Source organism: Suricata suricatta, chromosome 4 (assembly GCF_006229205.1).
Source record: "Suricata suricatta isolate VVHF042 chromosome 4, meerkat_22Aug2017_6uvM2_HiC, whole genome shotgun sequence".
In the NCBI taxonomy this organism is placed as follows: Eukaryota; Metazoa; Chordata; class Mammalia; order Carnivora; family Herpestidae; genus Suricata; species Suricata suricatta.
The window spans coordinates 10823517-10848408 of record NC_043703.1 but is presented as its reverse complement, the minus strand read 5'-3'; the positions used below and the strand labels follow the sequence as shown (position 1 = coordinate 10848408).

The window sequence follows — 24892 nt, the reverse complement described above, 5'->3', positions numbered from 1 at the left end:
GCTAGAGAAAAGAGAATGTTATGAAGAAAATGAAAGGAAGAGAAAATATATTCACGGTACTTTAAAACAGCCTGTGGACCTGTGCAGTTCAAACCTGCATTGTTCAAGGATCCAGCTGTATTTTGGATATTTTATGTAATATGAGATTGAATCGTAAATTCTTTGGATAATCTTATTTTTGTTTTAGCACCACTCAACATGGTTGGCTTCAGAATGAATGTTCTCATCCCTTTTCTGTGCTCTGTAGGCCTTTGTAATGCTGTTCCTATGTGTCACAGGTGTACTGCCATCTGGTCAGTCTGGGAACTGTGGTCTCTCTGTTCAGTGTTTCCATTTTTTAGGTATGCCTATTAGGGTCATATCTACACATGCCAGCCTAGGGATGGACCTAGAAGTTGATAAAAAAACTTTATTGGGTCACTTTTCCATGCTAGCTTTTCAGCTTTGTTATCTGTGCTTTTATGTTCCTTAGGCCTTCACTTTTCATTCCTCTTGCTGAGAAAGCTGGGATTTTGGTTTCCTTGCTTTTGCTGCAGACTTCCGTGTGTAGGGCTGGTTGCTGAGAGTGCAGAGGGAGACTAAGGAAGACTGTTACTCTACTCACAGCACTTGGGACACTAAATGCGTGGGTTTTTTCCTCCCCTCTTACCAAAACCCAGTTCTTCAAGTCTGGAGACCAGCGGGTTATCCTACAATTTAATTCACTTCTACCAGAGTTAGCTCAGATCTCATGGTTAAGTCTTGTGGGACTGTCACCACTTCAGATGCTGGTCTCAAGTCCTGAGTTATCACTTGTCCTTTTTACCAAGTGGCTATAAAGCAGGGGTTTCCACAACCCCCTCTTCAGGTTTGAATATTTACTGTAGTGACTTACAGAGTTCAGGCAAACACTTTACTTAAATTTACTGGCTTATCATGAGCTTCTGTTCATGGAGTTAGGCTATTCCACCTTTCTAGCATGTGCATGGGTTCACAAACTCAGAACCTCTCTGAATCCCATTGGTTAAAGGTTTTATGGAGGTTCCGTTATGTGGGCATGATTAAATTGTTGGCTATTGCTGAATAACTAAATCCCTAGTGCCTCTCTCCTTCCCTGGGGTTGGGGCAAGGGGCTGAAAGTTCCAACCCTCTGACAGTTAATCTGGTGACCAGCCCTTATCCGGAAGCTATCTCACCCTCCCCACCCCTTCCCAGTCATCTTATTAGCATACAAAAAGACACTCTTATCACTCCGGAGATTCCAAGGATCTTAGAAGCTCTTGTGTCAGGAACTGGGGTCAAAGACCAAATATTAGAACAAAAGATGCTCTTAGCACCCCTATTTATCAGGAAATAACAAGGGTTTTAGAAGTTCTGTGTCAGGAACTGGGGGCAGAGACCAAATATATATTTCTTAGGTCAGAGAAAAAAAGCAGGGGAATTTACCCTCCCTGCACCTCCTCCCCCATAGGATTGCAGTTTCACTGATGGGAGAGAAGAATATTCCTTCTCTGACTGTTTTGGCTCCTGCGGGCTCCCATTTTGCCACTCCTGTTGCAGCCATAAAATTACTTGGTGGCTAGGGGACACACAAAAATTTAAAACAGACCAAAAAGCCCTAGGACATTTCTGTAGTGTTCTAATCTTAGGAGAACCCTTTTCTCCTTTTTGGGTCAGAAGTACAGGGCTTCTTCTGGAGCTTTCTGTTAGCATCCAAGTGCCTACTTCAGGCATCAGATTTTGTTGATCTTGGAAGACAGGAAAATGGGAAAACTCAGCACTCATTTATTTTATTCTTCCTCGATCTGCCTGCTACTATTTACTTTTAAGGGTTGACAAATAGTTGAATCATATATGCAGATTTTTGAACTGCATTCAGTGGGAGAGACTGAATGGACTACGTTTACTCCATTTTATTGGTAAATAGAATGACCTGGGGCATTTCTTAAAAGTCACATAAAAACAAGTGTGGGAAGGAATTCATTGTAGCTGAATAGGTGTTTATGTCCAATATCATTATGCTGTATATCCCAGATTATGGGAAAAGTATGGTTAGATAACATTAGAGGGAAAGGGAAGAGTTTTTCATTGTCAACAGCACTGCCTGTTAAGCTTTGTCTGAGGTTTGTGGAAGAGAAGGGAGCACCTTTATAGCTAACTGCTGGGAAGGGCCCAGCTGCAGCAGCCTACAGTAGGCTGCTGTTTGTCATGGAATAGAACATTCCTCGTGCAGACATTTCCTTTTCATAGGAGATCCACAGTGAGAGCCACCAACTTCCCTGTTAAAGCTTGAACTTTTGAGTGTGACATTGAAGATTGCTTTTATGATGGTTTCCCTTCTGGTCTGTTTTTCTCTTCCCTCTTCTTTCCCATCAGTACCTTCTATACACCTTGCTTTCAACCCATTTTGGGGATGTCGGATAGGCTGGGGCCTTTCACATTCCCACAAGTTGGAGCGCAGAACTTGTTCTCTTCACTTTTTTTTCATTTTTTAGAAAATCAATTTTTTATTTAAAGAATAGATTCTTCATGAAACCGTTTTCTATATTAGCAACATGTGCATGCTTTGTTTGTTTTTTAGTGTTTATTTATTTTTGAGAAAGGGGGAGAGAGAGAGAGAGAGCACACGTGCATGAGCTGGGGAGGGGCAGAGAGAGAGAGGGAGACACAGAGCCAGAAACAGGCTCCAGGCTCAGCCATTAGCACAGAGCCCGGTGCAGGGCTCAATCTCAGAGACCTCGAGGTCATGACCTGAGCTGAAGTTGGACACTTAACCAACTGAGCCACTCCATTTGGGCGCTCCTGATGATTAATGAGTTCTGATTGCAGTCTGTGTGGAAGTCTGTCTTTTGTACTAGACAGAACTCCTGGAAGGATGGCGGGAGGGGGTGGTGGTGGTGGTGGTGGTGGCTGATGTCCACCTCCTTATACCTTGTAGCAGAGTACTGATGAGAAATGTTGAATGAGTTAGGGAAGGGAGAGGGACATGTTTAGGGTTTATTTCATGGTAAAAGGATATGGTGAGTGGAGCATAAAATAGTTGCATTAGAAGAGAGACTGAAAAGCAGAGACCAGGACTGTGTAAATGGAATTAGGAGCTTATGTTTTTGGGGAAAATATTTTATTACTTTGAGTTTTGGAAATAATAGTCCTTTTCGTCTTTTTATTACATACGTTTTTTTTCTTTTGGAAGGGCAGCCCTTTCTCTTGTCTTTTCTGTCCTAGAGCCAGCTGCCACAGATTTTTCTACCTTGTGTTGTCCAGATGTTCATCTTAATTTGAATACGTTTATTTATTCTTTCACACAAAAGAGGCATGTGGACAGCTGCACGAGGTATTCTTTCCTAAGCCAGCCAGACATTTGGATTGGAAAAAAGTTAGATTTTGAAATGAAAGACCAGTAGCTTGTGCCTATTAAACCCATTGATCTTTCCCTTCCCCATTGCTGCTGCCAGGTTGGGCACCACGTAACTGCTTTCTATAATGCATCCTGTCACAAATCTATTTCCCAAATTAACTGATTTGTCCCGAAATCTGAGACGCAGTGAGCCTTCCTATGGACTAGAGTCTATACCATGGTTGCATTGGAGAGGCTCACACTTGGGTTTTTATGTGGTGATGTTCAGCTGTGGCCTCGCAGAGTGCCCTGGGCCCGCTGTGAGTGGCGGTACCCTGGGAGGTGGGTCATACTTCAGTTCAGCCAGTAGCTTGATCTCCTCGACACATTTTTGTGCTCTTCCACCTTTTTGACTTGTATTCCGTGTCTTCTCCAGTGCCTCAGTTTCTCGGAACGTGGAGGACGGGAGCCCCGGACTTGCCTCAGTCCTGATTCCTGGGTTCTTTATCTGATTGGATTTCTCACGGTCTCCAGACTAAATCCCCAAAGAGGCATTTCTCAGCTTTTATTCCATTTCTGCTAGGCAGGCCCAGTGCTAGAACCACAGGGAAACTCTGGGAAGGGCAAAAAACCACTTTAGTTCTAACAAACTATTGAGGTTAATTATTAGGCTTGGAGCTCATACATACAAAGTACGCATCCTGTCCTATGGAGAAGAATTTTCTTGTTTGGGAGATTGTGAGGAAAAAAAAGGTTATTTATTTTTAAGGGAGAGAATAAAAACATATCCCAGATGTTTTTGATGGCTTCATGTATCTTCTCCCTGCCCACTGAGAATGAGTGTGTTGACAGAGACTTTTTGAGCTCCTTAATGGCTTTTGATGATTGCTGCTTCAAGTAAGGGAGCTGCTGTAGAATGCCAAGAATTTTAAGGCGAGGACCATTTATGTGGTTGATGTTTTGCCATTTTTAATAATCATCTAAAGCTCCTGGTGAGAAAGCAAGCAGTCACAGGCTATATATAAGTCAAGGGCTTTCATGTCCTTTGTGAACCCAGCGGCAATTGTGGACGATTTGGGGAATGGAATCTGAGGTTGGAAAGCCAGCCTTTGGAGCTCCTAGGAATGCCTTGATAATCTGGCAGAGGGGCTTCTCTGAAGAAGACACCTACCATCAGGCCGCACTAAGGGCAGAAGGGTATGTGTGGTACTAAAGCTAGGTTGCATTTGTGGCTGCGGTAATTAGGAACTACGCGATGGTCTTCACATACCTGTTTTAATGCCAGATTAGATTTTCAGGAAGGGTTTGTTGATATTTTTTTCATGACCATCTTAAAAAGTTTTAGCTGTTTATCTAGAGATAATATTCACAATTTTTGATTTTTCAGTTAAAATAAAAATACACATGCTGTATTTCCTGCAGTAAGAAATAAAAAATTTTAGAGAGTCCTGACCTCTAATTTAGGCTGGTGGGATAAGTCAGACTTCATCTTCCTGTTCCAAATTCCCAGGAAAGAGGAACACTTAAAAAAAAAAGAAAGAAAAATAACCAGAATTCTGATGCAACACAGTGGGACGCATGGCCTTGAAAATGATGAGGAGGGGTGCCTGGGTGGCTCAGTCGGTTAAGCCTCCGACTTTGGCTCAGGTCGGATCTCACGTTCGTGGGTTCGAGCCCCGTGTCAGGCTCTGTGCTGACAGCTAGCTCAGAGCCTAGAGCCTGCTTCCGGTTCTGTGTCTCCTCCTCTCTCTGCCCCTCCCCCTCTCATGCTCTGTCTCTCTCAGTATCAAAAATAAATAAAAAAATTAAAAAAAAAAAGAAAATGATGAGGAATTTCTGAAAGACAGATGGTAGATGTGTCCATTTGCCAGAACAACCTGGTGTAACACACAGAAAGTGGCTGCAAAAGGTGGAACAGCTTCAGAAGAGAAAGGCCCACAACAGGAAGGGGAACCTAGGAAGACTGACAGGAGGTCTGGCCCGGAAATTCCACCGTGATCATCCAGCCGGGTGGTTCCTCCATGCTGAGGGGCTAGTGGGGGCGGGGGGGGGGGGGGGCTAAGCTGGTAGCACCGTATCTTGGAATTCTTTAGGAATTAAAAAAAAAAAAAAAGAATGAGGTAGATGTCTGCCTATGGACAGATCATCTGTAAGACACATTAGAGATTGAAAAAGGACTTGTAAAATGGCACTAGAATAATACTGTTGATGACAATACAGTTCATAGTTTTATACACGACATAAAAGCAGAGGCCAGGGCTGCTGAGGAGTGGCACTACTGATATTTTGGCTGTCATGTGTTGTTAGGTATTTTGAATCCTTGACCTTTACCCATCAGACACCAGTAGCATCCCTCCAACCCACAGCTATTTTGTTTTGTTTTGTTTTGTTTTGATTTATTTTGAGAGAGCAGTGGAGGGGCAGAGAGAGAAAGAGAGGGCGAGACTATCAAGCAGGGCTTGAACCCACGAACTGTGAGATCGTGACCTGAGCCAAAACCAAGAGTTAGACACTCAACCAACTGAGCCCCCCACCCCCCCAAACTCACAATTTGGACAGGACTGCCTCTAGACATTGCCAGCTGTGTCCTGCAAGACAAGATTGTTTCTCGTTTCCCCTGGCATCGATAAAGGTCTAAGAATGAATACTCCCCTGAGAAGTGATTATTGGAGAGAAAAGAAAACACAATGGGGACAGAGGTATGGTTAGCTTTAGTTTGAAAAAGAATGACACTTAGATAGTTGTAATTAAAAGAAAAAAAAAAACACAGCGGGACGCCTGGGGTGGCTCATTTGGTTAAGGGTTCGACTCTCCATTTCTGCTCAGGTCGCCATCTCACAGTTGGTGAGATTGAGCCCCTGCTTCACGTCCGTGCCGACAGTGCAGAGACTGCTTGGGATTCTCTCGCGCTCTCTCTCTCTCTCTCTCTCTCTCTCTCTCTCTCTCTCTCTCTCTCAAAAATTGAAACCTAAAAAAAAAATCTGTAAAAAAGAAACCAAAATATACTTTTGCTTCTTTATAGGATCTCTCTCCTGTTAAATTTAAAAATGGTCAAAAGGAGAAATACACATAGTTCGTGAGCATGAAAATATGCCAAAAGTCACCGATAATTATGGAATGCAGATTTAAAAAACGGAAGAATCACTATTTTTCTCCATTAGTTAATTAAAATGAGAAAGGTCAGTTATTCAGTGGTGATACTGGGAAATTCATCTCCAGTAGGCATGTTAATTGATGTAAGCTGTTAAGTGTGTAGTTGGTAGCATTTCATCTTTCAGATATTTTGCTTACAGAAATATACACATGATACAGAGTGGCTTGTTAAGGGAAAGCTTCTTGCAGCTTATAATATCTGCAGACTGGAAACAGTATCCATTATTGGAAGAAGGGTTAGGTAAGTTGTGCTTTACTCAGGTTTGAGGATATTGTATTGCTAGCAGTTAAGCTAGTTGCAAGAATAACCTATAGTGTGATACAGTTTATGGGAATAAAATCTTTAAAAAGATTTTTGAAATGTTTATTTTTGAGAGACAGAGAAAATATGAGCAGGGGAGGGGCAGAGAAAGAGAGGGGAGACACAGAATCTGAAGCAGGCTTCAGGCTCTGAGCTGTCAGCACAGAACGCGGGGCTCCAACTCATAAACCTGAGATCATGACCTGAGCTGAAGTCGGCCGCTTAACCAACGGGGCCACCCAGGTGTCCCGAGAAGAAAATCTTAAGTTCACAATAAAACCGTGCATTTTCATGCCTCCGTGTACATAAGAACATGTTTAGGTAAGACTGTAAGGACGCATGTAAAACTGTTGGCAATTGCTTTTAAGGTAGGGAGTGGGAGTCCTTTACGGTGGTGGGGAGCAGCGATTATCTTTATTGCTTGAACTCTTTGTTTTCAAAATCAAAGTAGTAGTTAGGGTGCCTGGGTGGCTTAGTCAGTTGAGCTTCCAATTCTTGATTGTGACTCAGATCATGATCTCACTGTTCATGAGATCAGCCCCATGTTAGGCTCTGCACTGACAGTGTGAGCCTACTTGGGATTCTCTCCCTTCCTCTCTTGCCCCTCTCCTGCTTGTGCTCTCTCTTTCTCTCTCAAAAGTAAAATAAACATTAAAAAATATCAAAGTAGTATATTTATACATTCCTTGGGTGGTGAAAGGAAACAAAAAATTGGGGTGCCTGGGTGGCTTAGTCAGTTGAGTGTCTGACTTTGGTTCAGGTCATGATCTCGCAGTTTGTGGGTTCGGGCCCTGTGCTGACAGCTCAGAGCCTGGAGGCTGCTTTGGATTCTGTGTCTCCCTCTCTCTCTCTGGTCCTCCTGTGTGTGCTCACCTTCCCTCTCTCTCTCTCTCTCTTAAACATTAAAAAAATTTAGAAACCTCAAAATTTAAGAATCTCTAGATGATTCATTTTTAAAAAAAATGTTTGTTTATTTTTGAGACAGAGAGCATGAACAGGGTAGGGCCAGAGAGAGGGGGAGACACAGAATTTGAAACAGATTCCAGGCTCTGAAACCATCAGCACAGAGTCCGAGGTGGGTCTCGAACCCACAAACTGCAAGATCATGACCTGAGCTGAAGTTGGACGCTTAACCCACTGAGCCACCCAGGCACCCCTCTAGATGCTTCATTTTAATGCATAGTGTCATCAGTTGGTGGCACATATTGAGCAATGGTCGTGATGATGAGGCTCCAGTAGTTTTTTGAGGTCTCATGACTTTGTTGGCTGCCTGTATTTTAAATTATTAGAACTAACCTGTAGCTTTTTGTATGCTTTGGAAATACTTTTTAAAAATACCCTGATTATAAATGGAAGTTACTTCTTAATTGTATCTCTCAAATTGCACTCTACCATCATTTCAGAAATTTGTATTCAGAACTATGATATATGTAGGTTCGTCTTCATCGTTAGAATCCTGAATGCATGTGGGATAGCTTTTGTTTAGCAAGCAGAGAACGATTACAGTCAGAGCTGAGCCCATATTTTCATTATTGATATTTTCTTGTCTTTTTGTTTTCCTCCCTTGGCACAGTTTTTCTTAGGTGATAATATTTACATTTTCTATTATATAACTAAGCTCTGCAAATGTATTCTTCCATCATTGCTTGTCAGTGATAGGCTGGAAATTGTGATTGAATCTTTATATATATATATACTATATATATTTTTAATATTCAAATAATCTCTATCCCCAGCTGGGGCTTCAACCCACAACCCTGAGATCCAGAGCATCACATTCCACTGATTGAACCAACCAGATGCCCCTACATAGTTTTTAAAAATTGTTACACACACACACACACACACACACGCACATGCACACACACTGTACAACTTAATCCTTTGTTAACTTCTAATTGTATAATTCAGTACATTCACAGTGTTGTGGCACCATTACAACTGTTTGTTTTTAGAACTTTGTGATCGAATCCCTATAAATATTATAGGATCTCTTTCTGGGTTGTCTTTTTCTTTATGGCCATATGTTTGGCCGCTGATAGAGGTTTTGTTCCCATCTTGGGGACTTCTGGTTAGGTTTGTGAGGTACACGTGCACACATCTGTTTGTTAGCTGTTTCTCTGTGGTAGGATCTTTTTGAAAAGTAATATCAGTCTGCAATCAGAACGTTGTATTGACTACATTGTGTGTGTATCAAGCTTTCCTGATAGTTACAGAGAAAAGTAAATTGTTCCTGTGTTCCTAAGCATTACATTTAAGCCATGTGAAAGAGTAGCCTCCTGCTTTTCTTTCTTTCTTTTTTTTTTAAATGTATTTATTTATTTATTTTGAGAGAGACAGAGATGGTGGGAGAGGGGCAGAGTGAGAGGAGGGGAGAGTGAGAATCCCAAGCAAGGTCCATGCTGTCAGTGCAGTGCCCGATGCTGGGTTCGAATTCAAGAAACTGGGAGATCATGACTTGAGCTGAAACCAAGAGTTGGTTGCTTTAACCAATGGAGTACATTTGTTCTTCAACCCACGGAAGCCTGGCTTCTAATTGTTATTCTAGGAAACTAGTCCCCACAGTCACCAGACATTTGATTTGTTAGATTCAGTAGCTACTACTCTGAATCCCTAGCTTAGTTGGTGTGTCTGGTAGCACTGATGAATGTCCCTGTGTTTCGATGGCTTCCTTCTCCCTTGCTATTCTGTGGTCTCTCAGGGCTCTGTGCATCTGATGCCCTCCATCTGCTGCTGGAGTGCTTTCTCAAGTGCCTTCTGTCTCCAGACTCGTCTTTATCAGGTTGATTCTAACTTTCTCTTTATTGGCTACAATTACAGTTTAAGTCACTGTGCTGTGGGCCAGAAGTTTCTCATATAGCAGAGCTCACAGCATAGTGGATTAAAAAATGAATAGAAACTTCCCAATTTTTATTTAACAGTGTTGTTAAGATACAATTTGCATATTATAAAATTTGCCCATTTTAAGTATACAGTTCAAAGAGTTAGAGTAAATTAAAATTTTTTTTAATGTTTATTTTTGAGAGAGACAGACAACATGAGCAGGGGAAGAGCAGAGAGAGGGGGACACACAGAATCTGAAGCAGGGTCCAGGCTCCAAACCATCAGCACAGAGCCCAACATGGGGCTTGAACTCACGAACTGTGAGATCATGACCTGAGCCAAAGTCGGACCCTTAACCAACTGAGCCACCCAGGTGCCCTGAGTTACAGTAAATTTTGAGTTGTGTTACCCTTACCACTATCCAGTTTAAACATTTAAAAAATATATTTAAAAAAATACATTTATTTATTTTTGAGACACACACACACACACACACACACACCCACACACACACACACCCACACACACACCCTGTGAGCGGGGGAGGGGCCGAGAGAAAGGGAGACACAATCAAAGCAGGCTCCAGGCTCTGAGCTTTCAGCACAGAGCGCCATGCGGGGCTTGAACTTATGGACTGAGATCATGACCTGAGCTGAAGTTGGATGCTTAACTGACTGAGCCACCTAGGCGGCCCACCACTATCCAGGTTTAGAATGTGCCATTGCCCAAATGGATCCCTCATGTCCATTTGTAGTCCTTCCTTCTTCACTTCCATTGACAGAGCACTGGTCTGCTTTCTGTGTGTATTTGGGTATTCTCTAGAAACTTCAACTAAATCAAATTCTATAATTGTTGATTTTTTGTGTGTGTCTATCTGCTTTTCTTAGCATAATGCTTTTGAGATTCATTTATGTTGTTGGATTGATCAGTTTGTTCCTCGCCCCTCTGCCTTTGGCCGAGTACTGGTCTATTGTATGAATATAACACATTTTATTCATTTGCCAGTTGCTGTGCATTTGGATTGCTTCCAGTTTTTAATTACTATGAATAATGCTGTTATGAACATGTGTATACATGTCTTTGTGTGAGCATATATTATCATTTCTCTTGTGTATATACTGGGGATTGGAATTGCTGGACCATTTGGTAACTATACTTACACTTTTAGGTATTGCCAGACTGTTTTCCAAAGCAGCTGCATCATTTTACATTCCCACTAGCCGCGTATGAGGGTTCAAATTTCTCCTTTTTCTTGCCAACGCTTGATATTATCTTTTTTATTATAGTCATTCTAGTTGGTGGGAATTGGTATTGCATTGTGGTTAGTGGTGTCTTTAGAAGAGCAAAAGTTTTAAATTTTGATGAACTCCAATTTCTCAAATTTCTTCTTTTATGGATCAATCTGCAGGACACTGCCGTCTATGGAGTAGATCACTTGAGCTTCCTTGCACTGTGCTTCTGTTAAGCTATTTAAGAAATCAAGCAGATCTCTTTATCCCCCTCCACATCCTTCCTTTGTCTCAGTTGGCACAGTGCTTGCATTCTTATAGGGTTGTAGGGATGTTCAGGACCCCAGGTTCCCCCGCTCTGTTTATGTGCTTCCTGCTTTGAGCCCCTTCAGGACTAGGGTGATCATGGTTTCCCACTCTTGCATGTCCCTGCAAACCTCACCATCCTCCGTTGTATTTTCTAACCCTATTGACACATCTGTGTGTTATTTTCAGGTAAACATGTTTGATCGTGTCACTTTATTCTTGGAGAATCCCAACTGACCTAATTTGGACTGAAAAGCATTTCAGAGAGAGGGAGTAGAGAACAGTGGCCTGTGAGCTAAATCTGGTCCACCACATGGTTTTGTAAATAAAGCTTTATTGAAACACAGCCATGAGCATTTGGTTTTATACTTTGTGTGGCTGTTTTTGTGCTATAAAGGCAGAATTGAGGGGTTGGATGGAGTCTGTGCTCTACAAAAACCTAAAATACTTACTGTGTGGCCCTTTATAGAAAAAGTTTGCTGTCCCTGGCTCTGTTGCATTTAGGCAGCTCACACAATCTCCAGGAGGGCCAGAAGACACAGATAGCCCAGTTAGGTGAAATGAGTCTGTTCAAGAACAGTCCCCCCTTCCACTACTAACCATTCTTGGCAGTTGTGATGTTCGGGGATAGACCCAAAAAGTTCTTCTAGAGCTATTCTGGAAGCAATGACTCCCAACAAGATGAGATCTGCCTGCAGGGGTACCACTTCACATTTCTCTGATTTCTCTGGGCGCGTCTCATTGGTGGAGCCGAGGTCACATATAGGCACACTAATTGCAAGGGAATCTGGGAAGTGTTCTTTGCCTTTTGCCCTTGAGAGTAGAGAGAGAAGCAGTTTAGAAAGGAATGTTCGAATGGTCATTTTGGTGAGTCTTCCTACAGCATGGGAAGTTGCCAACCACTACCAGTTGTTTTTGTTTTTACCATCCCTTGTTATGCAGTTTATTCAAATTCTTCCTCTCCTGCCCATAAACGAAACCCAAAGAAAAAAACCCCTAACGTAGTTGAATGTTAAGGAAGTAAGCCATGTCCCAGAAGATGGCAAGGACACGCCTGCCACAATGCCATCAGTGACAGAAGTAGACATCATTTCATCAGAGCAAGAGAATTTACTCCTCCCAATGCAGCAGATAGTAGGAGTGTCAGCCCACAAGGCCCACGACAGGGTGTGATCCTTCTGTGCTGTGGCGGCAAATGAAGTGCGTTGTGTCACAGCTAAGGGGCACGGGCCTGTCGAGAACTGTTTTACGCTAGCCTTTACTGTGAGGTTTTACTCTCCTTGCAGGCTAACGAGTTAGCCCTCACGGTTTCATGGTGCTGTTCCTAGATAAAAGGCTACTGGGGGACTGACCAAGGGCCATTTACTGCTCACAACCATGGCAGTGATTGGAGTATCAGCATTTTTGTTCTGGTTCCCCCAGTCCCAGTTCTCAGAAGTGATATGAGATGGTCAGAGGATACATGAAATGGTTTTAGCTTCGAGTTCTCACATTAACGGACCGTAAGTGTCTCTGCCCGTTGCTCCACAGCTCTTCTCTTCTAGGGCTGTTGGCTATTCAAATACTTGTGCAAACATAGTTTGAGACAAAAGGCAGTTGGTGCCTTAGTCAGATGATGTACAGAAATACAAAGTACTCATGAGAAATTTTGCTACTAGGGTCAAGGACTGCTACGTTTTGTGGCAAGCAGCAAACTTGTGTCACTCCATCAGGAGGCAAGTAATTCTATAGTAGTCACTGTGGGTGCGTGTCTAACTTAGTTACCTGGCTTATGTGACTCCTTACAGAAACTGCACAGGATCAAGAGCTGGTTTAGACTTCCAGCCATTTGGAATCCTCAGCAAGCATGTTTTGGGTGCTCAGACCCATGCTGAACCACCTTTACTAGAAGTGTTTCACCACCAGTTATTTTCCTCTCGGTGAACCTTTGAGACCGATCTGGCCATATTCTAATGAAATCACAATTTCCAGTTCACTAATCTGGTTCTTCTCATTAAGAAGAATTAAGTTGGGGATGCCTGGGTGGCTCAGTCAGTTAAGTGTTCGACTTTGGTTCAGGGCATGATCTCCTGTTTCGTGAGTTCGAGTCCCGTGTTGGGCTCTGTGCTGGTAGCTCAGGACCTGGAGCCTGCTTTGGATCTTGTGTCTCCCCGCCCACCCTGCCCTTCCCCTGCTCATACTCTGTCTCTTTCTCTCTCTCAAAAAGAAATAAACCAAAAAAAAAAAAAAAAAACAGATTTAAGTTGGTGCTTATGGTAGTGATTATATTTGAGATGTTATCACAAATAAAAGATACTGATATTACAAAATACAGTGGTTTAAATCAGACAACATTCAAATGTTCCCTCACATAACATTTAGCGATTTTAGGTTAGGGAGGCCAGTGTATTTCCATGGATGCCCAGGGCCTTTGGTTCTTGCTGCCTTTTTTCTCTGTCATCCCTGAAAACATGGATGGGTAAGCTTTGCCTGGACAGACTAAGAGTAAATATTTCAGCTCTCTGTCCCAAGTACTCAAATTTGTAGTTCCAACACAAAAGACATCCTAGGCAGTAAGTGAATGAATAGGGGTGCGCTGCTCCCATGAAACTTTTACCGAAGCAAACATTGGGCTGATTTTGACCCCCAATATAATTTGCTGTCCCTTGTCCTATGACGTTGCCTTAGTTTGCATAGTTGAATTTGGTTAACACAATATCTGTGTTCCAGAATAAAGGAAAGAACATGGCCAGAATTCAGAGAAATAAGCTTGTGTTTAAGTTGTAGATAACTTGGAAGTGGTGCATTTCACATTCTGATCCCAGTGATTCAAACTTACTCACTGATGATAAGACTCTTAGTCTGAGAATCTTTTCTCTAGCTGGACAGTCATGTGCCATGAGAGAGGGGAATGAAGGTTTTTGGGCCCAGTAGTGGTCTGCCACAGTGGTATGATGTCTGTAATTTACATAAATATATATTAAAACTTTTTTTAACGTTTTATTTAGTTTTGAGGCAGAGACAGAGCATGAGAGGGGGAGGGGCAGAGAGAGAGGGAGGCACAGAACTGGAAGCAGGCTCCAGGCTCTGAGCTGTCAGTACAGAGCCTGACGTGGGGCTCTAACCCACGAATGTGAGATCATGACCTGAGCCGACGTCAGAGGCTTAACCTTCTGAGCCACCCAGGCACCCCTGTAATTTAGATTTTAATGCTGTTATTTTCAGAGAGAGAACATGAACAGGGAGGGGCAGAGAGAGAGAGAGAGAGAGAGAGAATCCCAAGTAGGCTCCACACAGAAAGCGTCCTCATCTTTTCCTGAGTGTCTCAATCCCTACAGTGTTTATATTCATCCGACTTGCTGGGGTTGTAGATTTCATCTTCTGCATCTCTGCAGTCTTCTTCTTCAACACAATATTTTATAAAATCTTTTTTTTTAAGTTTTCATTTTTGAGAGAGAGACAGAGCGTGAATGAGGAAGAGCAGAGAGAGAGAGACAGAATCCAGGGGAGACACAGGCTCCAGGCTCCCGAGCTGTCACAGAGCAGACATGGGGTTTGAACCCATGAACTGCAAGATCATGACCTGAGCCAAAGTCAGATGCTCAACTGACTGAGCCACCCAGGCGCCCCCACAAAATCTTGAAAATCCTTTTTGGTGTTGACAAAAGCACGTCCCTTCTCAGTTCCAATGACAAAACATCTGTTTCATACACTGTGATGCAGGCCACTTCTGCCTTGCCCTTGCCAGTTCCTTACACATGGACGCAAGAGCAGACATGAGGAGTGTCACCACTGTCCTGCTCTCTGAGCACTCAGTGCAGAGCCCAACACAAGGCTAGATCTCTAGAATCATGAGATCATGACCTGAGCCAAAATCAAGACTCTGGCACTTAACTGACTGAGCCATTCAGGTGCCTCTGTAATTTGTTTTAAGCACCTTTAGAATGGAGAGGCATAAACCTCTGTGTTCATTTAAACTATACTGTAGCTCCACTCAGTTCCTTTTCCTGGGAATCAATAATCTAGGGACGCCTTTTATTTTATTTAATTTATTTATTTTTTAATGTTTATTTTTGAGACAGCATGCAAGTGGGGGAGGGGCAGAGAGAGACACATAGAATCTGATAAAGGCTCCAGGCACTGAGCTGTCAGAGCAGCCTGATGCAGGGGTCGAACCCATGAAGTAGGAGATCATAACCTGAGACAAAATCAAGAGTCAGATGCTTAGCAAACTCAGGCACCCTTGTCTAGCTCATTTTATTTATGCTAGTCCCTCTATTTAGTCAGATTATGACCTGAGCCAAAGTTGGAAGCTTAACTGTCTGAGCCACCCAGGTGCCCCTTATTTTATTTTATTTTATTTATTTTATTTTATTTTATTTATTTTATTTTATTTTATTTTAATGTTTATTTTTGAGAGAGAGGGAGAGTGGGGAATGGCAGAGAGAGAGGGAGAGAGAGAATCCCAAGCAGGCTTTGCACTGTCTTTACAGAGCCCAACTTGGGGCTTGAATTCATGAACGGTAGGATCGTGACCTGACCTGAAATCCAGAGTTGGGTGCTTAACCAACTGAGCTACCGGGGCACTCCCAGGGATGGCTTTTTAAAATAAATTTATTTTTATTTAAAAACATTTTTTTAACATTTATTTTTGAGAGTCAGGGACAGATCATGATCACGGGAGGGGCAGAGTGAGAGAGAGAGCCACAGAATCTGAAGCAGGTTCCAGGCTCTGAGCTGTCAGCACAGAGCCCAACGTGGGGCTCGAACTCATGATCTGTGAGATCATGACCTGAGCTGAAGTTGGACACTTAACCAACTGAGCCACCCAGACACCCCCAGGGATGGCTTTTAAAAAAGCATTTACAACTTTCCATATCTCAGTCAAGACTAAATTTTCTTTTTAAATTAGTTTTTAATTGTTTTTTATTTAGAGCTCATGGGGGAGGTGGGGCAGAGAGAGAGAGGGAGAGGAGGAGAGGAGGAGGGAAGGAGGGAGAATCTTGGGCATGGAGCTTGCTTAACTCGGGGCTTGATCTGATGACCATGAGTCAAAATCAAGAGTTGGACCCATCGATTGAGCCACTCAGGTGCCCGAAGACTGAATTTTTGAATAAGTGGGTTTTCATTGGTGACATTAGAGGATAGTAGCATGGCTATTAGAAATGGATGCTTATTACTGAAATTAATGCTATTCAAGATATTTGGATTGGCTCATATATTCAGAGACCTTTCACCCTTGCATGGACAAGATATAAGAATCTAGTAGGGCATTTACCTTTAGGGATTCTGCCCTGTACTGCCCTGTACTGAGTTCCTTGAGAGGGAGGGAGGGAGGGAGAGAGAGAGAGAGAGAGAGAGAAAGAGAGAAAGAAAGAGAGAGAGAGAGAAACAGGGCAAGGGCAGCGAGCGAAGGGGAGAGAATGAATCCCAAGCAGACTCCACACTGAGCGCAGAGCCCGATGTGGGGCTTAGACTCACAAACGGTGAGATCATGACCTGAGCTGAAATCAAGAGTTGGACACTTAAGTGACTGAGCCACCCAGGCGCCCCTACCTTTTCAGACTTTAAGGGTGATGTTTGCTTGTTGGTAATGTTAACGAACGGAGTTAGATTTGGTGGGAACTCAAGTGTTGATAGATTGCATGGAGACATTGCTCTGCTTGGCAAGGGGCACGTCTAATCTTCATTCTGTCATCCTGGCATTGTCCTACCTCATGTCTTGTTCACATTGGGTGACACCCCAGGGAAAACTCGAGTATTCGTAGACATGGTGGAGAGCACCCACCTGACTGCAAATCTTCCTGAGTGACAGGCTTTGAAAAGCCTGCAGCGTGACAAAACATCTTCAGAGCGGCTTGTCTTCCCTGTCTGTCTGTACTAGTTTAGAAGGTATTTAAAAGCTTTAATTCAGATCTGGTCTAGTGTACTTCTCAACATAAAGATACAGTGTTTTTGACCAAGCATATCTAAGGCCTCTAATGGACTAACATGAAAATTTCCACTAAGTCAGTTTTGAAATTCAGACGCAATTTTAAACCTGTCTGTATCCAAGTCTTTAAAGTCACTAAAAAAGGGGGCACCTGGGTGGCTCAGTTGGTTGAGCATCCGGCTTCGGCTCAGGTCATGATCTCCTTGTTTGTGGGTTCGAGCGAGCCCTGTGTCGGGCTCTGTGCTGGCAGCTCAGAGCCTGGAGCCTGTCTTCGGATTCTGTGTTTCCCTCTCTCTCTGACCCTCCCCTGCTCATGCTCTCTCTCTCTCTCTCTTTCTCTCAAAAAAAAAAAAAAAAAAAAAACCATTTTAAAATCACTAAAAAAGTTAACAAGGAGGATGATTTTTTTCAGTTCTGTAAGTTGAAAAACACACTTTGTTCTGCTATATTTTTATTTTGAAAGTAAAAGGCCAGTTCATATACTTTTCTCCTATTTAAATAAAAAAATTGAAAATATAAAACTAAATGCTTGAGGAAATAAGTAATCTTTAAGAATTTTCTGTTGGAAAAGTTTCTGAAGACTGCTTTACTTTGTACTTAAAATCTTTTATTTTTGTCTTTGAAACTTGTAGCCTGCAGTATCCTACTTAATTGATTAGTTCTGTTTAAACTTTTCCACAATTGTTGCATATTTATTCAAGTATATAAAAAGGAATTTATATTTTTCAATATACTGATGTTCTTGAAACATAAATCCATCTAGACATCACAGGCAGTAAGAACTTGCTCTTATTACATGGCGTGAATGTAGTTGGTTTTGTATTAGCAACCTAGTGAAATCACATCAGGCATTATTAGTACAACAATAATGACAAAATTGAAATTGAGTTTCAAAAGTTTTTTCAATTTGTTTATTTGACAGAGAGCACAAGTAGGGGAGTGGCAGAGAGAGAGGGAGAGAGAGAATACCATGCAGGCTCTGGTCTGCCAGCACAGAGCCTGATGCTGGGCTCAAACCCATGGACTGTGAGATCATGTCCTGAGCTGAAGTCAGGTACCTCCCAGACTGAGCCAGCCAGTTGCCCTGAGTTTCAAAAGTTTTTAAAATTGGGGTGCCTGGGTGGCTCAGTTGGTTAAAGGTCTGGCTCTTGATTTTGGCTCAGGTCATGATCTTGTGGTTCAGGAGATTGAGCCCTGTGCTGAGCATGGAACCTGCTTAAAATTCTCTTCCTCCCTCCCCTACCTCTTTCTCTCTCTCTACCCCCCTTTCTCCTCCTCTCCCCCTCCTTGCCCCGCTCAGGCATGCTTGCTTATTCTCTTAAAAACAACAACAAAGTGCTTCTTAAAAATTACTTCATGACTGCAGAATATAACTTAGCAATACTGAAAAGTATTTTCTATCTTAGACTTTTGGGGGGGGGTGGGCTCATAAATGTCCAGGTATGTGCAGGTGCTCTAGTTTTTGCATCTGCTTTGTAAAATAAATTTAAACTAATCAGAAATTTCTTAAACTGGAAGACTGTTAGGGAAATCCATTCCAAAGATACATGAATCTCATTATTATTTTAAAAGAATACATTCTTTTTAGAGTAAATAAGTTAGTCTTTTAAGTAGTGAATTGCTACCCTTAATTAAACAAAAATATATTTAAAATGTTAAAAAAAAGTAGGCTTAAAAATGGAGGATATATTCCTAAGTTTTGAGTAGACTTAGAACTTAATACACACATCAGCTCTTCTAGGAGTAGAGGTAATATGGATGAGGATCAAATGTGAGGGTATTTAAATGATTGTCAAGATTCTCTGGCTCATGTGTAATGATATTGAACTCTTTAGTTGTGAACTTTAATTTGTGCATGGTGCTGGCCTGCTCCCTCGCAGGGACACTCACTGTATCCTTCATTCAGTCCCTTTAATTATCCTCACTTCCTGGGGGAGCTGGCTTAGAACTGAGCGTGAGTGCTTGTTAGGAAAATACGGGGCTGTTCTGGCCGCATGTAACAGGGTGGTATTTGATACAAGATGTATGTACCCATGAACCAAATAAGGGGCTGAAGCTGTTTGCAGGGGTTTTATTTAATCAAATTGGTAGAGACTAGCAGGGAAGTGATCTGGTTAGACAGTGATTAGGCTTGTAATAAATGAAAGTCATGGTGAATGTACTTCCTGAGCTGCTTTGTTCCACTTTTCTTTTTTAGTGCACTATTGGAAAGATATGTGAGACAGTCAGATTGGGAGTTTTGTGTATATTTGCAGGTGATGGGAGTTCTCTTTGCTGGGAGTATCTGTTAATGCAGAGATTTGTCTCTTCAGGTTCATGTGAAAATGGCGGACGAGGCTGTCTGTGTTGGCCCAGCTCCCACCACTAAAAGCTACCTCAACATGGATGCCATCATGGAAGCTATTAAGAAAACCGGGGCCCAAGCTGTGAGTCTGAATGAATCTATCTACTGCAGCTGTTTCACGTATAGTGAGCAGAAAGCTAGAGTTGGTATTCAGGAAAAAAAAAAAATAAGAAAGAATGATTGAAAATGCTGTTGCAGTTAGTTCATGTCATACGAGTTAAATGTGGCCGAATTCGCTACTGGAAATCAAAGGCTTTGTAGCATCTGGCAGTGTTGGTCGCTGATCCTGCAGGTGGCTGTTGGATTCAGCTTTCACACCAGGGAGCAGTTTCAGTTCATTTCCAAATTTGCTAGGAGGGGAAAAAAAGAAATCCCAATTAGTTTTGAGTATTAACTCTTTCAGTGTAATAAGAAGATTAAGGAAAAAAGTCTGTATTATAAGTAGGATCCAAAAGATTCTGGTTTAAATTCTCCTTTAATCATTTTACCATTAGTACACCTGGTTACACTTCCAGAAATAAAAACTATGCAATTGGTAATTATTTCAGTTTGATAATGTCAGTGGAATACACTTAACTTTCATGGAGAAATAAATAATACTTTCCATTTCCAATTCTGTTTGAATGGGGTGGAATCCAGGGAAAAAAACTGGTTTCTGATATTAGGGTTAGTGTTTTGTTGTTGGCGGGGTGTATGTGTTTCATATCAGAGAACTAATTATCTATAATGTTGCAAACTACTCCAAGTCATCTCTGAAATTGGATGGAAACAACCAACACCAGCAATTAGCCTGGAGTGCTTCAATTAGTGCTCACATGTCTTTTGAAAGAAATGTTTTAGTAAGATACATGTTTAAGTAAAAAACTAAATTCATGAACCCATATTATAGATGTTTGCAGTTTATTATCAGCGGTAATGAAGGTAAAGCTCTTAACCTTGTAACGACAGCTTGTCAGAATGCAATCTTTCATTAAATGTTTCTGTAAAATGCAGTTGATGGAGTGAAGCTTTTTCTATGATGCAGTTGCTTCAATTCTGTACCATCTTCACAAAGCATTTCAAAATCTCAGATGTGTAGCTATTTCTAGATTATGATATTGGCTTCTTCAAACATTTGACTTTCCTTCTAGTAGGCTTGTTTTGTTGGAAATGCATTCAATACTGACCAGTGATAGAGTGACGGAATTTGTTTGGCCAGTTTGGTCGGATAGGACGGTAGAACTTAAATTATAGCAATGTGGCTTGTGAGAGAGGATTGCATAAAGTGGGTGTGAATGGCTAAATGGGCTGGGCCAAGGAGGGAAAGAAGAGTACACGTTAGCATAAAACATTTCAGAGTTCAAAGCAAAAGTAAAACCGGTCTTTGATTTTAGGGAGATTTGACAGCAAACTGCTCATTGAGTAGTGGTTGAGTATATTCACGTTACTAGGATTAAAAGGCATTAGTTGGCTTACCCAGTGTTTTGGAAAGCAGTAGTTCTTGGGATTGTGAAGAAAGGGGAATGAGGAGTTTTTCATCTATCTTGTAAATGGTTTCATTTAACCTTGTTTTTTGACCCACCAGCCATTAGAAATTTCTCCATGCTTGTGGCTAAAGGCAGCCTCAGAAGAAGTAGGGAGAGTTTGGGTCGTGTTGCATAGCATAGTCAGGTGTAGATGTATAGGCAAATGTGTAGGTCAATGGTCCTGACTGTGGTTAGGACAAAGGTAGTGTGCTGCACAGGAATGTTGCCTAGGCAGTTTCTTGCCATTTTGGTCTGTACTCAGAAGTGTGAGTTGGAGCTGCCAGTATTTAGGAGAAGTAACCTTACTCAAGGCCCTTGAACTAAAAGTACAATAATGTGCTATGTTGCTTATTAAAGGCTTTGTGAAATTTTTTGTAAAATTGAAGGTGTTTTGTTTTCATTTCTAAGGTACATCCAGGTTATGGATTCCTTTCGGAAAACAAAGAATTTGCCAAATGTCTGGTAAGTTTGTAATGAACTAGAATCTGTTGACTTCTCTCTCAGAAAGCAGCATAATGGTGTGAGTAGTGATGAATTCATAGAATTTTAATTGACCCATCAATTCTTTGAAACTTATTTGTAAAAAGTGAAGAGTTTTTGTTCTGTAACCCAGATCTTGGTTTGAATAATAAAAGTGGAAGAGTTATGAAATCACCTTTATATCTAACTAATGACACCAATTTTGTCATATACTTTATGGACTTCTTAAAAATTCAATCCTTCAGATTTGTAGCTAACTATGTCAAGGTGTCCAATGATTTACTATTATAACACAAGCATGGACTGCAAGCCGGAAGTAAGATTCTATTTATTTCCCTTATCATTGCATATTGTGATATTTAAGATCAAATATCTGTTTTGGGAAAGGATTTTTGTATGGCCCAAGTCTTTTCCAGATATTACCACCTTGGTTAGGTGAATTGAACAACAGTCAAGATGGTACTGAAAACTTAGTACTCAGATGCTAAACTGAGGTTTTGAATGTTTCAAAAAGCTCATTGGATCAGTTATCCCAAGAGGTATCTTAATTTACTATTCTAATATGTTATACTTTGTTTCTGTGAAATGTTTATATTTTGTTCTTTCACGGATTCAGAATTATTTATGAATATAATTTTCTAGATGAAATTTTGACTTAAAATCCATAAAATAATAATTTGGACAGTTTTTATAAGATCCTAGAGTTCTAGTGTAGAATGATCTATTTTAACTGATTGATTGATTAAAAACTAGGGCCTAAAGATTAAACTGAGGCCTGATGCAGTTGTGATGTAAGGTGATGCAGATAGCCAATGGTAACAGGTGCCTGGAGAGGGCAGATGAGGTAGAAGCAGTCAGAGGTCCAGAGTTACCAGATTTTATACAGCATATCCACACTTACTCACTTCTATTCTTTTTTGTTAGCCTCTTGCCTGAAATTTTGGCTGAGTTGTGTCGTTATGTCAAAAGTGATATGAATATAATACCTATGAATGTGCTTTTACAATATAATGTACTAGATGCAAGTTTGGGTAGATGAGGAGTCTCTAAACCATGGTCCATTGGCCTAATGCCGCCTGCCGCCTGGTTCTGTAAATTCAATTTTATTGGCACATAGCCACACTCATTCATGTATGTGATGTCTGTGGGTGCTTTGGGTTTATATCAGCAGAGTTGTTTAGCTATAGCAGAGACCAAATAGCCTGCAATGTGTAAAACCTGCATATTTACTGTATGGCCCTTTGTAGTAGAAATTTGCCAACTCTTGGTGTAGATATCTGGATCTCAGAGAAATTAAATGACACGGCCAGTGTGTTCATCGTACATTCAATCATTAAAGACAATGGTTGTGTGCTATGTTTAAGGTATTTGAGAAGAATATAAAAAGGCTTCAGATGTATGTCTTGCTCATGAGGGGCTCACAGCCATGTTGTGGAAAATAAGTCCACAAATGACTTCAGTTTAGGGAAGAAAATATTGTAAAGAAGTTCACATTCACCTGAAATGAAGGTTATTTCCATCAGGGGTTTCACGTTAGAGTGAAGAGGGTAGAATATGTGAATGACCATCTTCCTTTCTCACTAAGTTTCTTTCTAATCTCCATTTCCCTTTGTTAATACTATGCCTCAGCCAAAACCACAGTGCCATTCTCAGACATGGCTGGTTCTTTCATGTTCTGTTCTTGTCATCACTCTTTGCCCTGTGGACATACCCGTCCTCGCCCACATTTCCAACTGCTGCCTGTCCTGAAAGGCACGGCTCACATGTTACTTCTGTCAGCATAGTTTCCATGCCCTTCTGGTGAGAAGTAATCTCTTTTCTCTGTTTTCTAAGACATCTTGTTATTTGTTTATTTATTTTTTGGTGTCTTGTTTGATACACCACTTTCCATATTAAAGTTGTTCCTGTACCATATTTTATTTTAATCTCCTCTTAAGATGAGAGACTTGGTCTTATCAATCTCTGTTTCCCTTTTGTTTTTTATTCTAAAGATTAAATAATTACTAGATTAAACATAACAAAACAGTAACCTGCAAGAAAACTTTCTCTCCACCACAGAAAAGACTGTTTTATAGCTAGAAGCCAGTGTTGCCATGTTTTGGCTCACTACAAAAATACGCAGGTAGTGTTAACTAGCCCTGGTTTTTTTTGTTTGTTTGTTTTTTGTTTTTTTGGTGCATCATGGCAAGATTCTTTTTGGGATATAATTTTTCTAGCATTAAAATCTTTTCCCATTGGAGTGTGCTATTTAAAATGCTCCTTTTGGAATATCTATTTATAGTTGGTAAGTTCCATAAAAAATAATATAGCATTGAAATGAAATTATCTGCTGATTTTGTCAGGCCATATGAACTTTGTATGATTGGTGACGAGACATTGAAATTCAATAGTTACTATCTCAAATTGAATATATTCTTAGAAATCTGATTTACAGTGTAGTGGTGATAGATTACTATGTTGGTGGTGGTGACTTTGGCAAGAAGATGGAAATTTTTTTTTAAATGTTTGTTCATTTTTGAGAGAGCATGAATGGAAGGAAGGCTAAGAGAGAAGGGGGCAGAGGATACAAAGCAGACTCTGTGCTGATAGCAGCAAACCTAGTGAGGGGTTTGAACTCATGAACTGTGAGATCATGACCTGAGCTAAGTTGGATGTTCCAAGTGATTGAGCCACCCAGGCAACCCTGGAATTTTTTTTTTAAGTTGAATACTGTGGAGTTTGCTTTATTATAATACCATAGTTTATGTTTGAAATTTAATCAAATATGGAGGTTCCCCCCCATTGTTTTCTAGTTGCGTTTTTTTACTGTCTTTTAAAAAAATGTTTGTTTATTTTGAGTGAGAGAGAAAATCCCAAGCATGCTCCTCAATGTCAGTGCAGAGCCTGATGCAAGGCTAGATCTCACAAACTGTGAGATCATGACCTGAGTAGAAATCATGAGTCAGATGCTCAACCGACTGAGCCACTCAGGAACCCCTAGTTCTGTTTTTCTAAATTGCTGTGCAAAGCATATTTATTTTGCTTATAGAAAAACTAGTTGTGCTTTATGTGATACATTGTTGTTTTTATAAACATTAGAAAATATACAATAAATAAAATGTAAGAGCATATTAAACTTTGTAAGTTTTTTTCCAAGACTAATTTTTTTTTTAGTAACAGCCTTCATTTAGGCCTCTTTGTGTGGGAGTATATTTACGGGTACTGGTGACCACTATTCTTTATTCTTAATTTACATGCGTCAGGTCAGATTACCCAGCATCCCTATTGTACCTGATTTAAACCAAAGCATACCTGTTTTTGCTTAAATCCTGGAAAAAACCAAAGCTACAAATGACCCTCATGAAGAAATTTCAGTCTTTTTCAGTAATTTTTATGTGCTGAGCCAACAGATTTTATTTCCAAAATGTGTTTCATTCTGTATTTCCCTTCTGGGCAACTTGTATTCTGAGCAGTAAAAACAGATAGGAGGCTCTGAGGACTGTTAGAATTAAGAAAATAAATTCTTTTAGTTTATGGAAGAGTTT

General features: G+C 41.0%; 1 protein-coding gene across 4 annotated transcripts in view; it reads left to right on the top strand.

Moving 5' to 3' along the window:
- PCCA (propionyl-CoA carboxylase subunit alpha) overlaps positions 1–24892 on the top strand; it is a 403439-nt gene that overhangs the window by 45716 nt on the left and 332831 nt on the right. For all 4 annotated transcript variants that reach the window (XR_003907575.1, XM_029936479.1, XM_029936480.1 and 1 more), the window contains exons 5-6: positions 19352–19465; positions 21297–21350. Coding sequence is in view for 3 of the 4 variants with exons in the window: in XM_029936479.1 (XP_029792339.1) it covers positions 19352–19465; positions 21297–21350 (168 nt within the window). In the remaining variant the exon portion in view is untranslated. The remainder of the gene's footprint in view (positions 1–19351; positions 19466–21296; positions 21351–24892) is intronic.